Raw genomic sequence first — 18,923 nt, 5'->3', positions numbered from 1 at the left:
TTTCATGTATATTCTTTTCATTTTGAATATTAACATTGATCGAATTAAATCTTGCTACCCACTACTTTATTGGAAATTTGAAGTGGCAGTAAGCAGACCACTTCGGTCGCAGAACTGATGGCCGCTGTGGGTTTTAGGTCCCGGAGAGGAGACCACAGGCCTAGGCCACTAGGCTAAGGCCTGTGGTAGCGCAGCAGACGACATCCGCTCGTTGGTGAACAAACATCCATGTTATTGTCGTCGGAATGATGGCCTACGAAGTAATGATAACGACAAGCCGTCGTAGTCGCCACGAGAACCTCCGGCCCCAACGTATATAATAAATATTATCGATTATTAGGGGTACGGAAATTTCGTATTTACGAAATAGATGCGAATAAATGCGAAAATTACACATAAATGCGAATAAATGCGAAATATATGGTAGTGTTCGTATGATGGATTATTGAATTATTATCGTATCGCCCGAGTCGCGACTCGCGTCAATTAAACTTGAGTGAAGTTCGTTTTGGACGAAACGGTCGACGCACTTTTTGGACACGAACTGACTCGACAGAACGAAAGCTTTCGAGTCTCTCTTGTTCGTTGCCTATCGCTCGAGTCGGGGATGTTGCATATGAGCACTCGAGCAGTGTTCATTTGTAACGCTTTAGGCACGCAAGTGTTTTACAAATATATTTTTTTTGGTGCTCTTAAAATGTGACGCCCTAAGAAAGATTTGACAGATAGAATACTAGAATTTAAGAAAGATGGTCTGTATGTGTCCGACACAAATATTTTGATGTGCCAATATTGTAACATTCGTTTGTCTTAAGGACTATGAAGGAATTGATGAGACAATGAAAACTACGTTGAAATCAGCAAGCGACAAGTTTCAGTAAGCTTTCTCTTCACATGAAATTAAATAAAACGAACGAGGCTTTCTTTCACATTGGCCAATTGTTTTCCCCATCTGCGGCTGCAAGTTCAACCACATTAAACATAATATTGCTGGAAAGCTTTTCGAAAATTCCTTTTTTCCAAGGATTTCCTCAAAATGAGTTAATTGATGGGCATGCACACTTTCATAGGTTAATTCTTCGGTCTATTAATATAAATGAAAACCCCAATGTAAGGAACATATTGTTGGCTGTCAAATGCAACTTTCCGTCCTTTGCTGAAGCAGCATTACAGAGTATTTAGAGTTCAACCAACAGCGTGGACGCTGAACGCTTCTTCAGCATATACAATGTCGTCGTAACGGACCGAAGAGCGACGCTTAAGGAGTCAAATGTTGAAATTTCCACAATGTTACCTTTTAATTAATTAAAATTGTTTTATGTTAAGACTTGTAAAAAATTACTAAACAAGTATTTTTGTTTAATAAATACCTAATTTACCCAAATTTTACATTTTCAAAATTATAAATGCGAAATTGGTGATTTTTTTTTTGCGAAATTTCCGTACCTCTATTGATTATAAATATCTGAAAATATTTAAGAAACCCTTACACATCTCTACACTAAAAAATATATAATTTAGATGATTGATGACTTAACTTAAATTTCAGTTTGATAAAAAAATATGAATTTTTGTATGATTATCCATTAATTTCAAGAGGACTTGTGTCATAACATTACCAAGGTGTAGCAAAAAGTGTCTGGAAAACTGAATTTGTAGGTGACGTACGTTTTCAACAGTCCCAATACAGGTTATGGTCTTATGAATGGAGCGAGAGCTCAAAAAAATTCTATCGGTGCCCAAAACAAGACTTTTTTTTATTAAAGAAATATTAACCTTACTGTACACCACGGTCCAAAATAATGAAATTTGTCGCGTTTTTGGCGCAATGCAGTGAATTGTATGAGTACCTGTTGTAATTTTTTTTAAATATGATCCACAAACTTGAACATGGAATTAAAAAAAATGACAAATTTGAGGGCTTACGGAAAAAAAAATTAGATTTATAAGTAATACATCTGCAATAAAGTGAACATTGATTTGTGTACGTTTTAAGTATGCATGTATTTAAAAAAAATTAAAAACAAAATAATTGTTTACCAGAATTTATTCGATTTGCGTCTTAATAGCAATAGCTGCATGTTGGTGGTAAATATGTTAATGTATTTTTCATATATTTGACCACTCACATCTTTTAATTTATTTTCACCAAACACCCTCAAACCCACCACCAAAAAGTTACGATAGGTATTTGTGGCGATTTTCTCGCTCACTTAATATTAAACGTTCAATATTCGACGTCACTCTTTCAAGCGCAATACTTGAAGGCACACGACCCGCCAGGGAAATATTGACCTGTTCGATTTTCTTGCGGATCTATGGGTTACCCTCGCGACGTACAGCATTATACAAGTCAGCATCAACCATCCTGGTTTCAATACACTAATGGAGAAGAGGATATCTCTTATATTTCCACAATTAACTACATTTTTAGAAGAATAAGATAACACCGAAAACGCATCAAATTTCATTATTTTATTTTTTTAAGAAACCTCATATTTGGGACAAAGGTAAGATTTTTTTAAGATTTTTAGGCGCATGTGAGCTATACCATTAGGCACTCCGGGATTGTCTATTCATTACGAGACACCCTGTATAAATTATTGCAGAAACACCCAAGTGGTACAATATTTAAGTCAGAATATAGTAATGAGTTATGAGTACTCACGCAACTCATAAAACACAACCTAGCGACTGAATTCCTGAATCAGGCCGCCGCTTCCTTGGTGACATTTGTTACGTATACACAGTAAACTAAAACAAATTAAATATTATCTATTAAAGAAATACATAAATATTTTTCATTTTCGAGTAATCTTAGACATGAATTTCTTTAACAAAATAGCGCACCATTGTGCCAATTTTAATAGATGACTGAATTCAACCGATATGTGTTATTTAACAACCAGTAGACGGCATAAATTGCTGAGATCCGGTTTGAAGGACTATTGTTGTAAAGGTCACTAGCGAATGACTCATACCGAAGTTCCACCGAAGCGAAGACAAACGAGGTTCTACATGGGATTTTGAATTTTAAAATGCCATAAATCAGCATTAATAGATTTAACAGATGAACATACAATATGTACCATGTGGTGGGTGAAACAGCTGCGGCGTCATCCGTCGCACATGCTATCATACCTGCAGGTGTAAAAAAGATATGTAACTTCATCAAAAGAAGCATTCTATAATAATAACTTTCCGCATGGAACAATCATGCGATCTATTTCACCCAACAGTGTTTCATTTAATTGAAAATATAGGACTTCCTTCTACCTCTAAGTTTCTATAGACCTGAAGTGATATATAAAAAATAAAATATTTAACTCATGAGCAGATTAAAACTATAGTATTGATATTTTATGAACTTATTAGATTAGCTAAAACCCATGTTGTTTATTAATATCACTTTTATGCATTTCTAAACATCAGTCATCTTTTCAGTTGTAAGTAGTCTACCACTGCTAGACATTAGCCTGCTGCCACTGCCTTTGAGGGCGGATGTCCGACGCTACGTTTGCCGATCCGTGATCTTCGTTCCAGTACCTTAAGTATGAGGCCTAATAAGACGAGATTTTTGTAATCGACAAATGCTATTTACTAGGTAGCATTATTATATAAACCTCTTTGTAGTAATTAATCTTGACAGCACCCTGAGAAGCTTTGACGCTAGCTGTTACGATAGTTATTTTACTGGATTGAGTGATTCATAACATAGCTCGTAATAGTATTGTAACAACAATTGATATTGACGCTTAAATGATTATTATCTCGGAAAAGACAATGAAGTTTGTGATAATAAAGTATACTTTCCCATAAATTTACACGAACAATCGACAATGTGTAAGAGATATTACCTATTTTAAAAAACGATTAAATCATTTTTAATGTAAAAAATATTACTCTTAATATCGTTCTTACATCGCCAGAAACTTTACGCAATAGAATTTTCCGCGGAAAGAAATTTACAAATGTCAACAATGCCATAATAATTTTTCTGAATTTGTAAATTTACAAAAATTTTTCGTAAACCTAAAGACGTATAAAAATCATATATATAAATATTAATTCATTCATTCACTTATCTAGAGGAGAAAGGTTCTATCTATCTATTTTTAAATCGTATACATTGCCTATAGAAAAATTTGAACACGATGACGTCAAGTCTTAAGTACAAATAATTTAATTTTGGTATTTACATTCTGTATGTCACAGTTTCCAGGAAAAGGTCACCTGTACAATTTTAGCCTCTAGCAGCGGACTATTAACTGAACTCATCAACACCACTTAGAGCGGCCGTATTGCACCAGCCCTATAACTCGGGCCGTCCATGTAATTTTTTCTATGTTTTACCTTGGGTGTCCAAGCCACGGCTACTAAACCCCTCAGACAAGGCGGGAACTAGTTTTTAGAGTGTCAGACTGAAACCTGCTTTAACGCCATGGCCATGCCTGTCGCGATAAACATTGAAGCGACTCCCTCGCCCACTTAACATTCAACGTTCCCAAAAGCAATACTAAACGTCCCTCGCATCACTCCTTCACGTTCAATACTTTTATTGGAATCACTACTTGCATTGAAATAGTTATCAAATTGTTAGATTTTATTGTAGATTTATATAACATTATACAAATCAACATCTACTATCCTGGTTTCAATGCACCAAAGCAGAAAACGATATTCCATATTGGCGAAACCCGGCTTGATCAAGTTTTTAGTGATCGTCGTGCCTGCCAGGACACAATCTTCGCTTCACTGGTGGTCCGTACGCTATCTACACCGTAGTGAGGAATCCCATACGAAGTACTTGCCCAGCACTGCACTTTTTGGATACCTAGTGCAAACAAAATATTTTAAATAGAGAGTGTTAAATTCCATCCCTCAGTGCAAAAACACGGTTACGGTTACGGTATATTTTTTTGTTAACTTGCCGACCTTTTCAGGTGCTTCCCAATTTTTATGAAACTGATCTTAAAGTAACTTTACTATTTGTTAACATTTGTTCCTCGTATTTCATAACTTGTTATAAAAATTGTTATTATTGTAAGTTAAGTTTGCATGTCTGTCAATTTATACCGAATATCTATAATTTAGTTAAAATAGTGTCGCAAACAACTTTTTCATGTTATTAAACTTAATTTAAGAGAAATATAATATTTCATGCTACTTATGCAACTTCAGTAGACTTAAATAAACTGATGAGCAAGAGGGATGGAGGAAAGTATAGACTTTCAAGACTTTTTTGAAGGCATAGGCCTTCACTAGCGATCTTGCTCGTACTTTTAGATCCGATTCTTACTACAGAACCCAATCCAGATCGCCCTCACGCTCTAGAAATAGGATGTGTTAGTACCATAAGCACTTCGACGAAAAAGCAAGCAAGTGCAACCTTGTAACAGACAACTCGGAAATAGATTCCAGCAAACGGAAGAAGCGGCAACTTATTACGAACAGCCTGGCCGCCATTTGTTTATTAATGATTTTCATTATATGAAACACCGTTTTATTCGATTTTATTGTGGATTAATGTGAGATTATATAAGTCAAAGTCTATTATCCTAGTTTCATTGCACCAAAGCAGAAGACGATATCTTATCACAATATTGTATTAACATATCAATTATAAACTAAAACAGATTGATCCCGAAAGCCACAAATTAATATTTCAGTAATTAAACTTTCCCGTCCCGTATTTGTTATATAACATTATCTGATAATTAAAAGTTGGCAGGAAAATAAATTTACATTGGTCATTGATTGCTTATAATTAACAAGATCTCAAAACCGTCAGACTTGTATCCGATGAAGTTGTAAAAGCTGGAAATCTTAACAGCGCCCAACCTTAATAGAATGTAAAAAGAAAGTTGCTTTGACGATACGCATCTCGCTAACGTTTTAACGTTCGAATTCGCATAAAAAAGTAAACATGACCAACCACGTATTTCATCAATGAACGACAGGACAGGATTTCGCCCCATTTTCGAATATAAAAATTTAAAATAATCGAAAAATTTCCAGTAATTATATTGTATACCAAAAAATATTTATGTCACATCTGTTTAATTTTAGATGAGGTTCAATACTATGTTACTTACACGCGACTAGTTATAATAAGCCTTTATAATCGCAGCCATATCTTGTATAACACAATCGTGCTATATCTCGTTCAATATTAATCTGAATAAATAAAAATGTTGACAGACGTACTGTAATAAGCAAGCATGAGTGGCAACGTGCGCTAAAGGTCTTACAAACGTTTTTGCGTGAAGGCGTCGAGTTTAGTCGCCGTTCGACTCTCCATATTAATTGCCGTCTCAGCGCAATGGTTAGGTGAGCGTCCATACTACGTGTTTGTTATTTTATTTTCGAATTGATCTTGCTCTCTACTAACAGTGCTGTGTGTTGTGCTATTTTGAATTACATAAAATTCATCACAAGTAATGGTATTAAGAGTTTGTTTTAAAACTTCCTTTTTTCCTGTTCATTTAACGACCACCTTCGCATAAATTATTTCTGCAGGTCTGACTGGTTTCTGTGACAGTATAATCCAACTATATTGTAACAATATTTTGTTTATATTGAAATTAAAATACTTTTTTAAATACATAATTTTTTGGTGAAAATACTTGTATTGACATATTTCTTTCTATTAATTATACTTTACGAATATTTCTATTTACTTCGGTAAATTGTTCTTCTTATTTTTAATTATCTACGGGTCATGCTATAAGATGAATTATTTTACTTTTTATTTAATAACATTTATTTCTTTGGTTGATAACAATTTATTGTAATAAAATAAAATAACTTTAAAAATATTTAAAATATTAATTAAAATACCCGAGTTAAAGCTTTGATACTTTATAAAGTAAACTAATTATTTACTTTAATTTTTTTATATGTATATTTTTGTTTAGAATTTGTTTAAAAATACTATTTATTTTAGACATTTATGGTCTAAAATAAATCTTAGTGTTAAAAGTATAGCATAAGTTGTTTATGCTATAAATTTGATAATAGTGTCACATCAAAACCAGTCAGCAAATAGTATATATGTAATTGGTTCTTGAAAATAAATATATGAAAGTGGTTCTTGAAATGTATAAGAATTTTATTTGCTAACTTCATTATGTACTTAGCAGAAAAATATCTAAGATATCACTATAGCACATTTCTGATACAAATATTAAAATATGTAAAATGTTGCAAAGAAGTAAGTATTATTAATAAGGTCTCATTTTAATTTTTTACATGAAAAACACGGCTCGTGTAGAGTTTGTGTTGTCAATTAATTGATAGAAGAGAATTTCGGAATATTTTTTTATTCCAAAAAGTAATGATACAGCCAGTAACAGTTATGGGTTGACTCTTTGACTGAATCCTACTGTGGCATTTGACATAAAACCTTTTCTCTAATTTCGCGTACCTTGATTTTTCTATCTACGCCGCTTTATTAGCGGCAAGAATAAGCCACGTGTGTGTTTCGTTAAGACTTGATATATCATAGATATAAAATAATCCCACACATATGAGTCTAAAGAGAGATCTCATCATAGATATCGAAGATTTCTTGTGACATTGATACGTAAGGTTTTATTTAAAACTAACGTTTACAGCTAACCATCACGTTCAAGAATATAATTAAAATAAAATACCACGCGGTCGGTCATAACTCTAAACATCACGATAAAGTGTAAATTACTATCAATTTCGGTAAAATCCCTTATAATTCAGTTATGTAATATAATGTCATTATAATATAATAGTATTTTTTTCAACATACTAATTAAACTAGTATCCTGAAAATGAAAAACGTTAATTTCGTTAAATCCTTTTAAAGTATTTTATGCTTAATTTACGTTTCACACAATATTTTATCTCTTTTCCAAATTTAAACTTATGATTTTTTATAAACACCTTAATCTTAATTGCATATGAGCTAATGAACTATTTTCAATTACAGTTTAATTTTTTATATATAATTATCTTCTCAAAAAAGTGTAAATATTGGTTAATAAATGTTTTTTTTATTCAGCTCATAGGTAACAATAACTTTTTAAAATATAATACTTATTATCATCCATAAATCACTGACAAAATTTACAACAAAACTTTATTCTGCTAAAGAAAACATTTTGGTCAACATCGTGGTCGTAAGAATATCTACACAGTTATTATTGAGGAAAAAAGAGACAAAGCTAATTGTGTTTAGTAACAATTACATTTTCCTTGAACCTTCGCAAAGGTTAGTTTCTAAAATTAAAAACATTTAATGAAAGTTGAAACAATATGTCGTTAATTTTAAGTGCATACATTATTAGTTTTACTTTAGTAATTTTTACACAATGTTTTAATTTTGCGACATACACATTTTGAGCTCACAAGCTGACAAAATATATGACATTTTTAATAATCGCGCTTCATCAGCAGAACCGATAGTAAACTTAGCAACGATAAGCATTTTCATTTTTTTACAGCTTGCCTCTGCTCCGCTATCTATTATTTAAATACGCAATTAATTTATTCATGCAATATAACAGTTTTAAAGGATTAAAAATTACGATTACATTATCAAAAATGGAAATCATTTGTTGAATTTGCAATAGCTTATCTTAATGTCCATAAGTATTTAATTGCTCAAAAGGATTATTTCAACATTCTTGCTCTCCACTTACCAAAATCATTATTATTATATTTATATGATTTTAATTAATTTATGGTGTATTCCCTATTAATATCGTTTTCTCTTCACTTCAAAATAAAGTAATAAAAAAAATATTCATTCATTAGGTATAAATCAAAGAAAATTCTCAGACATAAATGTGACAAATTCATCTGTACGGTTTTCTGCTCTTAACTGGATAATATTGTTTTGCAAAACGTAAACGTACATAGTACACAATCACGATTTTCCCACAATGTGACAAAGCAGTCAATGTATTTGCTCTATCATTCTTGTCACGTTGGAAAGATTTGATAAACAACTGATAGCGCTGTTTAAATTGTGTAATTTATTTATTTTTCTTTATTCTTTGATTAAATATCTTACCGACTACCGGTCGTTATTTATATGTTTTACAAATTGCCAATCCAAGCGTAAATTTTTTAGACGTGTTAATTTTTTCAATATTTAATTATTTTTTTTTTGCAATCACTTTTTTATTATTAAGATCCATCTACGGTTGCGCATTATATCAAAACCTGATATAAAGATTAAATATTTTTATATTCTAATCGATCATTCGGTTATTTTATTTAGTCATTGCTAAATATTTTTAGATTATATAGAAATGTTAATACTCTTTATTAATGTTACCGGCGGTTACTTGTGACATGCCTATTACACGCACTTGTTTCTGCTGCCAGGCAGTACAGCGTAAACATTTGTGTATTTCAACTCAAAGGCTGTATCTCATTAAATGACTAAATTAACATGATGTAGCCTGTCACGTCTCCTACTGCCGAACGCTTTATTTTGTATATCACCAGAGGGTTAGTGTCTAATTTGTCATAAAGGAGATTCCCTTCATAACACTTTATACTGCTGTACATTTAATTTAGTTTTTCGTGTTTCGCTTTCGAGAGTAAGATTTGATTCATTGCTATATAATATAAATAATGTATACAGTTTTCAGAACACCAGAACAAAAAATTAATTTAGGGAAAATAAACTTCACTACAAGTCTTAATGAAAATATACATGTTTTAAATGTAAATTAAAAATATTTATGATCAATTTGATTATAGTTAATAGAGACTCCGAATGAACTCTAACCTTGCTCCAAATTTGTCACGACAATATTAGTTCGTAATTGTCTACTAAGGGCAAAGATCATCATAATACGTAACCGAGTTATTGCGTATCTCCTAAATCATACAGATATTAAATCTTCTTTTTTTACATAAAAAATATGAAATACTTTAATTTACACTTTAAACGCATGCATTATATACCTAATTTTTAACTAGAAGTATCGATTTAAATCCGTATAGATCCACATCCATACTATGTCTGAAAACGTGAACTTAACTAGCCAATTTAATATCTCTAAGTCTCAAGCGAAATTAAATAAACATCACAACACCTTACATCTTTGTCGATAGTTAGTTCGGTAAAGTAACCAAGTTAATAAAAATGAATATAAACGATTAACATTATTAATAGCAGTCGTAACCGGAGACAATGCATGAAGCCATTAAATATGACAATTGACTGTTTTAACGTCAAAGATTATTACTCGAATATTGACAGATAAAATCTTTTGCACACGAATGAAATATTAGGCCATATTTACAAATTATTTTGTGTTATTAACAGATTACATTATTATTCTCATGATTGTCGACAAAGGGAAGACGTTATTCTATTGTGTGTTAAAACTGGTGGTTTTGTGGTAGTTTGTGGCGATCGCGGCGCTTTGTGGTCGTCAGCGTGTTGGCGGCGGTGGTGGTAGCCGTTCTGGTCGCCCTGCTGGTGCTCCAGCCGTGGAACAGCAGCGACCATCCACGCTACCCGCGCGCCGCTGTCGCCGCAAATGGCTACGAATGCGCTTCCATTGGACGGTTTGTATTTTAAACCTTTTTAACGCTCGAATGCATGGCTCCTTAATAGTCACATGAACGCTGATGTTGGATTTTTGAAATCCCCAGCTCCAATTTTGTCGTATTTCGTCTAAAAACGAGTGTCTTATAAAGAAAAGGGATTTTATTAATCTCAATATTCGAATTTGAATCATTTTATTATTTATTATAAGGAACAATGACTTATTTGAAATTAGAATTATCATTTTTTCCAAATCAATAAACAGAAATCTGTAATAATCATTCTTTACAAGTATCTCATTAGTCACTAGGTAAATGAGTGTATATGACTTATGTGAACCATTCTTCATTATACAAGACAAAATCTTAAGACTAGTGTCAATAAATTTTGTAGGCTAGTACCATTTTTTTTCATTTGATCTATGGGCGTCCTGGGAGATCTGGCAACTCGCTTCAAAGCTTAACATTATATTAACCACAGAAGCAGGGAACGTGAGGAGAATAGATGAGCGATGGCGACGACCATCCTTAAAGTACAAGGATTGGCCCAACAAAACTGGTAGATCTGAGAAATCCAGTGCCTGCAGCTGAATGCCAAATTAAATTAAATGTTACACACATCTACATTAATTTTATTGAAACTAAGACGGCCTGATTATCTCAAAGGATAGTCTGCGTGAAGCAAGCAAATGGCGCAGATGATAGCAAGATATTTTTCTAGTTATGACACAATAAACGAGGAAACAACGTAGTTTTTTTTTAAATAAAAAACTAATACGTAAATGACGTAAATGCAAAGTTCATTCCTAGTTCATTTTAGTTTCTAAATATAAAAATTGCTATGGTGAAACTTTTTTTTTATATTGACTATTGTTATTCGTAACCGAAATTAGGTCCTTAAAAATAAACCGTACTCGTCAACATATTTTACTTTGCAACTTATAGGAGAGTTTATTTTAAAGCAGAAGTTCTCTAGTACTCTTTGACTCCTTGAGTCTTAATGTCCATGGAGTGTCCGCCGAAGCGATCTAAGAGCATGGTGGTCTCCCAAACTGGGCATAAGGTGTATGCCATAAAATGAACCTGTTCCTAATAATATTGAAATTTTATTGCAGTGAAATATTAGAAAAGAACGGCTCTGCGGTAGATGCGGCGATAGCAACATTGTTTTGCGAGGGCTTGGGTTGCGCGCAATGTATGGGTCTCGGAGGAGGATTTCTGGCAACAGTTTACGACGCGTCCACTGGCCAGATCCGGGTAATGAACGCGCGGGAGCGAGCTCCGGCAGCCACCTACGAGAATATGTACGACAACAAGTCCTCCGTGATAGGAGGTTTGGCGATCGCCGTCCCTGGCGAGCTCAGGGGTTACGGCGAGATGTATCGGGAATTCGGACGCCTGCCGTGGAAGGATCTAGTGAAACCAGCAGCGGACCTCTGTCGCAAAGGACACCGCGTGAACGAATACATGGGGCGCGTACTCCGGTCGTACAGCGACAGAATCAAAGCCGAGCCTTCTATGAGGTACGAAATGCTATTACTCAAACAAACTTACTCATTTATAATGAAACCACGAGCTAATGTCTCGAAGTTTAATTAGTAAACGACACGAAAGTAGAGAGCATTAAAGAATAAAATTTGAACTCATAATTAGCTTCTATAATGTTATAGGGAAATATACGTGAATCCAGAGACGGGGGAAGTTTGGAACGAGGGCGACCTCATCAAGGAACCAACCCTGGCGCGCACATTGGATCTGATAGCGGAAGAGGGCCCGGAGGCGATTCACAACGGATCCCTGACAGCCGCGTTGGTCAGGGATATTCAAGCTTTCGGAGGCATCGTAACCGAAGAAGATCTGAGGAGCTATCGGTGAGAAAATAGATTCTCACTAAATTAATTTAATGAAAAACTGATTTATTTGTTTCATCGTTATCATCATATGATCCGATAGACACGTAAAGCTTCTAAAGCTAAAGCCGATAAAGCAGAGGCCTTCTCAATAATCGTCACGATGTCCAACCTTGCTCTTTGCGCGGTGAGTCGCTCGATGCCACCTATTTCGTCGGTTCACCTGGTGGGAATCTTAATCATGCTGCATCTATCGAAAACTTTTCGGCCTCAATAGCCATAGGTTGCACGAGCGATGTACCCTGGCCACTGTCGCTTTACTTATTTATTACTCGATGTTTACACAGTAATATTATTTATTGTCGATCGTTAGTCTTGTGGCTATGGAACGAACATATTTCTACCAAAATATATAAAATCTTTAGCGTTGATGAATTTTATAGTTCTTTAGGAATAGAGAACCATAGGCGTAGACTAAATCCTAAACCAAGTAAAAGAATGTGATGTTAAGTAAACCGCATAACTATTCTATACGAAACGCTCTTACGGAATGCTTGTATTCCTATTTTTACACTCGCTGGAATAACATCGTGCCGAATTTCCACAATTGCGTGGCGCATAAGTGTTTATTTGCACTTTAGCCGTTGTACATCGTCTGTCAACAAAACGATTATTTTGACGTCGGTACTTGCGCATTAGATAATACCGATAAAATGAAGGTTCAAGTGGCAGCTACAATTGGTTTCTCACAGAACAATAATTCTTCTTTTTGTTTTCTTTTTTTTGATAGTGCTTTTTGCTTGACTGAATATGTCGGTATTAATTTTAATTGGATCGATTTTAATTCTATTTTTCTATATAGAGCAGAATGGCAAGAACCAATCGCAGTACCAATAACGGACGGTTACACCCTCTATTCCGTTCCACTGCCCGGCTCCGGTTCGGTGCTAGCTTTTATCCTCAACATGCTGCACGGATGGGTTGGCGCCGGCAGCAACGCTCCAGTCAATTCCAATCTCTATTGGCATCGTGTAGTCGAGAGTTTCAAGTACGCGTATGCCAAGCGAACAGGCCTCGGCGACCCTTCACGCTCTAAACTACAGAATTCTATCATTAAGGTAAATTAACCTATCAGTATCACAAAGTACACATACAGCACATCTTCCACTTCTGAACAAATATCGTGAAGTACAATCTTTGTAGAATCGACTTAATTGAAACTAACTAAACTGCACTCTAAAGACAATGAGATCGGAGTATAGTAGTGAAATATCCATAAATAGGTTTAAGGTTAGGATTTATGATAATAGAAAGTGTTGGTGATTAGTGAAGAGCAAGTGATTTTAATTTATTAATTTAAGGCACGGCAAATAGATAGATGGCAGTGGTAGAGGACTGAGACTTGCGATCATAGGTCGCGTGTTCGATTCCGGGGAAATTATTCACAATTTGTGCATTTAATAAAATATAGGTTTGTCACTGCTTACAAACAAGTTTCCAGAGGATGAACAGCAACATCCTCTGCGTGCCACACTGCGATGATGCCTTGCAGTAAACGTCTATGCTGTCTGAAACAGCAACGACGAAGATCACAGAACAGTTATACTAACATAATTTATAAGTAGAACAAACAAAACAAACACAATAAGACGGGAACCAACGTCATTTCTATTTCTTTATGGGTGTTGATATCAACAGTATAGACTGCTGTATGTTATACAAACACATATATGCAATTAAAAATTGAGGCGTCTAGTACAAAAATACATAAATATTACTTAAATTTTTTCTTGAAATATATACATATATAAATATAAGTAAAAAAAATCTTGGTTATAACTAACGTACATACAGATTCTTCGTGTTTTGTTTTATTATTACTTAGAAAGAATTATATCCTTTCTATTTTACTGTTGACGTGCCATTTAACATAAATAAAAAAGAAAGAAATTTATAACGGCAAAATACGCAGTCAATAAAAAACTAGCCAACTGTATAATAGCCAAGTTTTTTTCTGAATGGAGTGATCTCGACGAGAAAAACTTAAGGTCAGGTCAGGTGTCTGTGCCAACAGACGTAGGCCAGACGTAAGCCTCATTAAGTAAGTTTTATTTCAAAAAAATATTGTTTTGTAAAGAATCTAAAGTGAATTAAATCTTTTGCAGTTAGAACGCAACTTGTCATCACGCGAATGGGCAGAATCCCATCGTACCTTGGTGGACGACACCAGGACGTACTCCGACTGGAGGCACTACGGTGCTCTCTTCGAAGGTGCAGACGACCACGGCACCGCACATGTTGTGGTCATCGCCCCGGATGGCAGCGCTGTATCGGCCACCAGTACTATTAACTACATGTAAAACACAATTTGATAATCACATATTAACTTGTTTCGATTCTACTATTTTATATTTTACTTTGTTCACCGAATTATAAATCGCTTGGTATGTAGATACGTCCCAAAAAATACTTTAGAAGTTAACTTTCAAGTACTATTGGCCTCTCCGATCTGTAAGTCCGTTCTGCAATTATTGAGTTTCTAGCCGGCTTTTCTCAGCGGATCAATATTCCAAGCCGTAGTAGCTTACTACTTATAATGTTAAAAAGTTTACGATTTAATAGTGAATTTAGTGAAGATATTTTTAGTTTGAATTTGTATTTGTCAGTCCGCCGTCAACGTTCGCGGCCTTTTTTCCTCGTCCCCCACCTCGCCACGCTTTCTAACTTTGGCACAGCGGTTTTGCTAGCACTATGGTGCACAAGATTGCTGACGATGTCTTCATCTTTTAGCTGGGGCGCGCAAAGACGCTCGCAAAGTCTCGGAATAATGTTGAACAACGAAATGGACGACTTCGCTATTCCAAATCGGGAGTCTGCTTACGGTCTTCCGCCATCTCCTGCCAACATGCTGGGGCCGGGCCTGCAGCCGCTTAGCTCTATGGTGCCAAGCATCGTGCTGTCTAACGACGGTGTCGCGAAAATTGTACTGGGCGCTGCAGGTGGAACTAAAATCACTACACAAGTTTCGTTAGTAAGTAAATTGTACATTATTTACATTACTGTACGCGTTCACATCATGTCAGCAGACAAACTTCCACTGTAACGCGTAGGCGTTGAGGATCTTCGGAGGTGCAAAAATCGCCACGATGACCGGTCGTGAGGTGCCCGTATCCATCTACTTCCCGTGACCTTGATTACGTCGTTGGTCCACCTAGTGGGGAGCCTAGCCACGTCGCGTGTATCTAAAAATATACAATTTAAATCGATTTAACCCACAAGGTGAACAGGTGACTTTTGAGGTCATTGGAGAACTTTTAACCGGTCTTATTGAAGATCTATGGAGCTCGATGATGGAAGAGCTCTATATCCAGCAGTTGACTTAAAATAATGATAATACAATTTAAAAAAAAAACTTAAAAATTTTTATTATCAACAAACTTTATGAATTGTTACGTAATTCATAAATGAAAAATATCCTATTGTTTACTAAGAGTTTCTTTATATGTTAATTTATAAACAGAATGTAAAGAATATCGTGACCATTTGTATCGTATCTGTAACTGCGGTTTTTCTATTTTGTAAACAACAAGAAATTACATACAAACAATAAGAGTTAAACTTATTGAGTATCTAAGAAGTCGAGCGTAAACGACAAGCCAAGGACATACGTTGCAGCGTTAATTGCTGTTGTAAGACTGTATAAAAGAATATGCTTTAAAGAATTGACAAAGTTTATTGTATAAATACACACACACTCACAATTATATAAGTATATATAAGTATATATATATCGCACAATTATATAAGTATATATAAGTATATATACGTCGCACATTATACGTTGCTTTTTTATCAAAAATTCGTAACAAAGATACCAATATGCTGAACGCCTTGCTGTTTACTACACTTTTTATATTTGATCTTGCGAAGGAATTTAGGTATCTTCTGCGATGTAACCAATTTCTACTGCTAATCATGGGTCTTCTTTATTTTTTTAATTGTATGTGGTGGGCTAGGAACGAGAGGTCTAACAACGAAATCACTTTATAATCTACGGAATGATTTTCGCCATGACCGAACCTCAACTCATTTCTAGAACTGGCTTCCAAAGCATCATTTTAAGGAATACTTCAAATTTGGTTAGATGGGGAGAGGAATCTGGTCCTGAAAGGTGGACACTAATACATTACAAGAAGGTTTAAGCAGCGTACGTGCCCATGGTGACTCTACAACGCTGTGAACGTTGCATCCGCAGGGTGAATTCTCTGCATGCTGAGAATTTACGTTTCTATATTTTCGTTATTAATTGTTTTTTTTTTCAGGCTGTAATGCATAGTATCCTCGAAGGCAGCGAACTCCCTGAAATCATGCAGCAGCCGCGTTTACATCATCAGCTTATACCAATGGAAGTCGAGTATGAGGCAGACTTCGATGCGGTAAATGTCAATAAATGCTAATCTATTTCAATAAGATAACGCCTATACTAACATTAAAGGCACCTTATTTCTACGCATAAAATTGGCTGTCATACCTTTGTTTAATCCATTTTACACAAGTTATATTAGGCAATTGTGGCAATGGCCCCAACAGGAAAAAATAAATAGTAAAAAGTTTTTAGCGAATAATTTTTTTCAATATCTTTTTGCCATTTTGCACGTTTTGTCGGTCGTTGTATTTAGTGCGACAGAGGTAACGCTCTACGAAGCCGAAACTAGCCGATTGTGACTTTCCAAAGTTCGATGTGCAATATTTATCGCCGGGTACTGTACATGGGATATTCAAATATAGATTTAACTATATCTTTGTATCGAAAAATCCCGGAAGGTAAATAAGTAACTAAAACAACAAACTACTCTAGCCCACAGGCACAAACTCCGTTAATAATTCTTTTTGGTAATTTATTTATTAGTGAGTCTTTATAATTAGGTAACTTAGTTTAATTAAATAGGTCTTAAAATTCGGTTTTCATTTATTAAGTCCTTTTACATCTCTGATAAAAGTAATCAAAATAAGTAACTATTAAAAACACTGTATTTCACATCCGTAACTTCGGAGAGTATGGTTTTTCGTCTATGAATATAAAAGATTAAAAATAAATTAAGCCTGCCAGACGCATTGTATGAACCTTTGAGGCTATTTAACAATTGTATAGAGCATACATTTTGTGTATTTAAAATATAGCACAAATGCGCATAATTTAGTACATAACAATTTTTTTATTTGTTTCAGGATGTGATAGAATCTCTCCAAGCAAGAGGCCACGCGACAACCGCTAGAGGGCCCACGGCCGGATTCGCTGCAATGGTTGCGGCAGCGCGTGATAATTATGGCAACTTAATACCGCAAACCGACCGTCGAAGAGTTGGCAGCATTGATGGCTTCTAATAAAAATATAAATTTTATAACTCATCTCTTTAAATAATAATATAAGATATAAAATTTGTTGTGATTAAATTTTAATAAAGGTCAACAAAATATTTATATTGCTTACAAGATTAAAAATCATTTTATTCAAATTTACAAAGTAAATTTAATCATTACGACGATAAAAGAAAGGGAAAAAGGTCTGTACAAAATTAAAAGAAAAAAAAATGTTATTTATCAACCACTTTACTTTTATGTTGTAAAGAGCAGTTTAGGATATAATGATATATTATATCATTTAAATTGTGTAACATGTTCAGAACTTAATAGTTAGCATTTAATCAAGTAGTAAAGACTTTCAAGTTTGGTTGTAAATAATGTCTCATTATGAATATAATTTATAAGTTACCTGTGATGTTGACGTTAATTTATGTAAATTAAATTCATAGTTAATTTTTTGGATGTTATTTGTAATAAAAGTTGGGGTGTAAATTCACCCTCTAGTTTTTAACCGTGTAATTTTTTTATAAATGTTACCATCCTATCTCGATAAGTATTTTATACTATTTACATATATTTACGAGAATGGGCATTAAGATAACATTTTGACGTTAATAATACATTTACCAAAACTAAATAAGTTATTTCATAACACACAATATTTAAGTGAAAAAATTAACCCTTTTTTGTCTGAAACTACGTTAGCTACAGTTAAAGTATTTTACTTCCACTTCTAGCCTCCAATGTCTATTGCTCTTTTTATTTTTCCTCACATGCGGATGTTTGAACTCAATTAAGTTCGATAAACTTTCTTAATTTTTTAACCGTCAAATTATTGTATAAAGCCACTTAAATTACTATGATAAACGGTTTACGATCAACTTGGTTAATAGAACCTAAAAACTTTACGATTGTCCATAAATATAAATAGTGTGGAAACGGTCGAGACCCTTTTAATAATTATACTTGATACTGTTTTTAGATTTTAGAGATAGAGAACTTTGGGCGTAAAGAGTTAAATAGCGCAGCGCATGAGTTATTATCCTGCGAGCCCTGAGTCCGATGAAACTGTAAAAGCCAAAACGGCTAACAGCGCCCATCAACTTTCGAATAAAGCCATTATCCTGTTGCATATGAGCTGTTACTCGGAGTCCGTCGTCTGTAGAC

The 18,923-nt window shown here is 34.3% G+C and overlaps 1 protein-coding gene across 1 annotated transcript; it reads left to right on the top strand.

Annotated features, from left to right (window-relative positions):
- Positions 1-6,235: 6,235 nt before the first annotated feature.
- On the top strand, positions 6,236-18,098 carry LOC137933299 (glutathione hydrolase 1 proenzyme-like). Its single transcript, XM_068777195.1, has 9 exons — positions 6,236-6,330; positions 10,399-10,563; positions 11,658-12,065; positions 12,213-12,413; positions 13,255-13,510; positions 14,558-14,748; positions 15,183-15,423; positions 16,715-16,828; positions 17,622-18,098. Exons 1-9 carry the CDS (start codon positions 6,323-6,325, stop codon positions 17,775-17,777), a joined length of 1,740 nt encoding a protein of 579 aa, XP_068633296.1. The 5' UTR covers positions 6,236-6,322; the 3' UTR covers positions 17,778-18,098.
- Positions 18,099-18,923: the final 825 nt, after the last annotated feature.

The sequence above is a fragment of the Battus philenor genome, unplaced genomic scaffold (genome assembly GCF_028537555.1).
Source record: "Battus philenor isolate CCGP_79_NKW_IND1 unplaced genomic scaffold, ilBatPhil1.0.hap1 SCAF_13, whole genome shotgun sequence".
Taxonomy (NCBI): domain Eukaryota; kingdom Metazoa; phylum Arthropoda; class Insecta; order Lepidoptera; family Papilionidae; genus Battus; species Battus philenor.
This window is presented reverse-complemented; position numbering and strand designations above follow the sequence as displayed.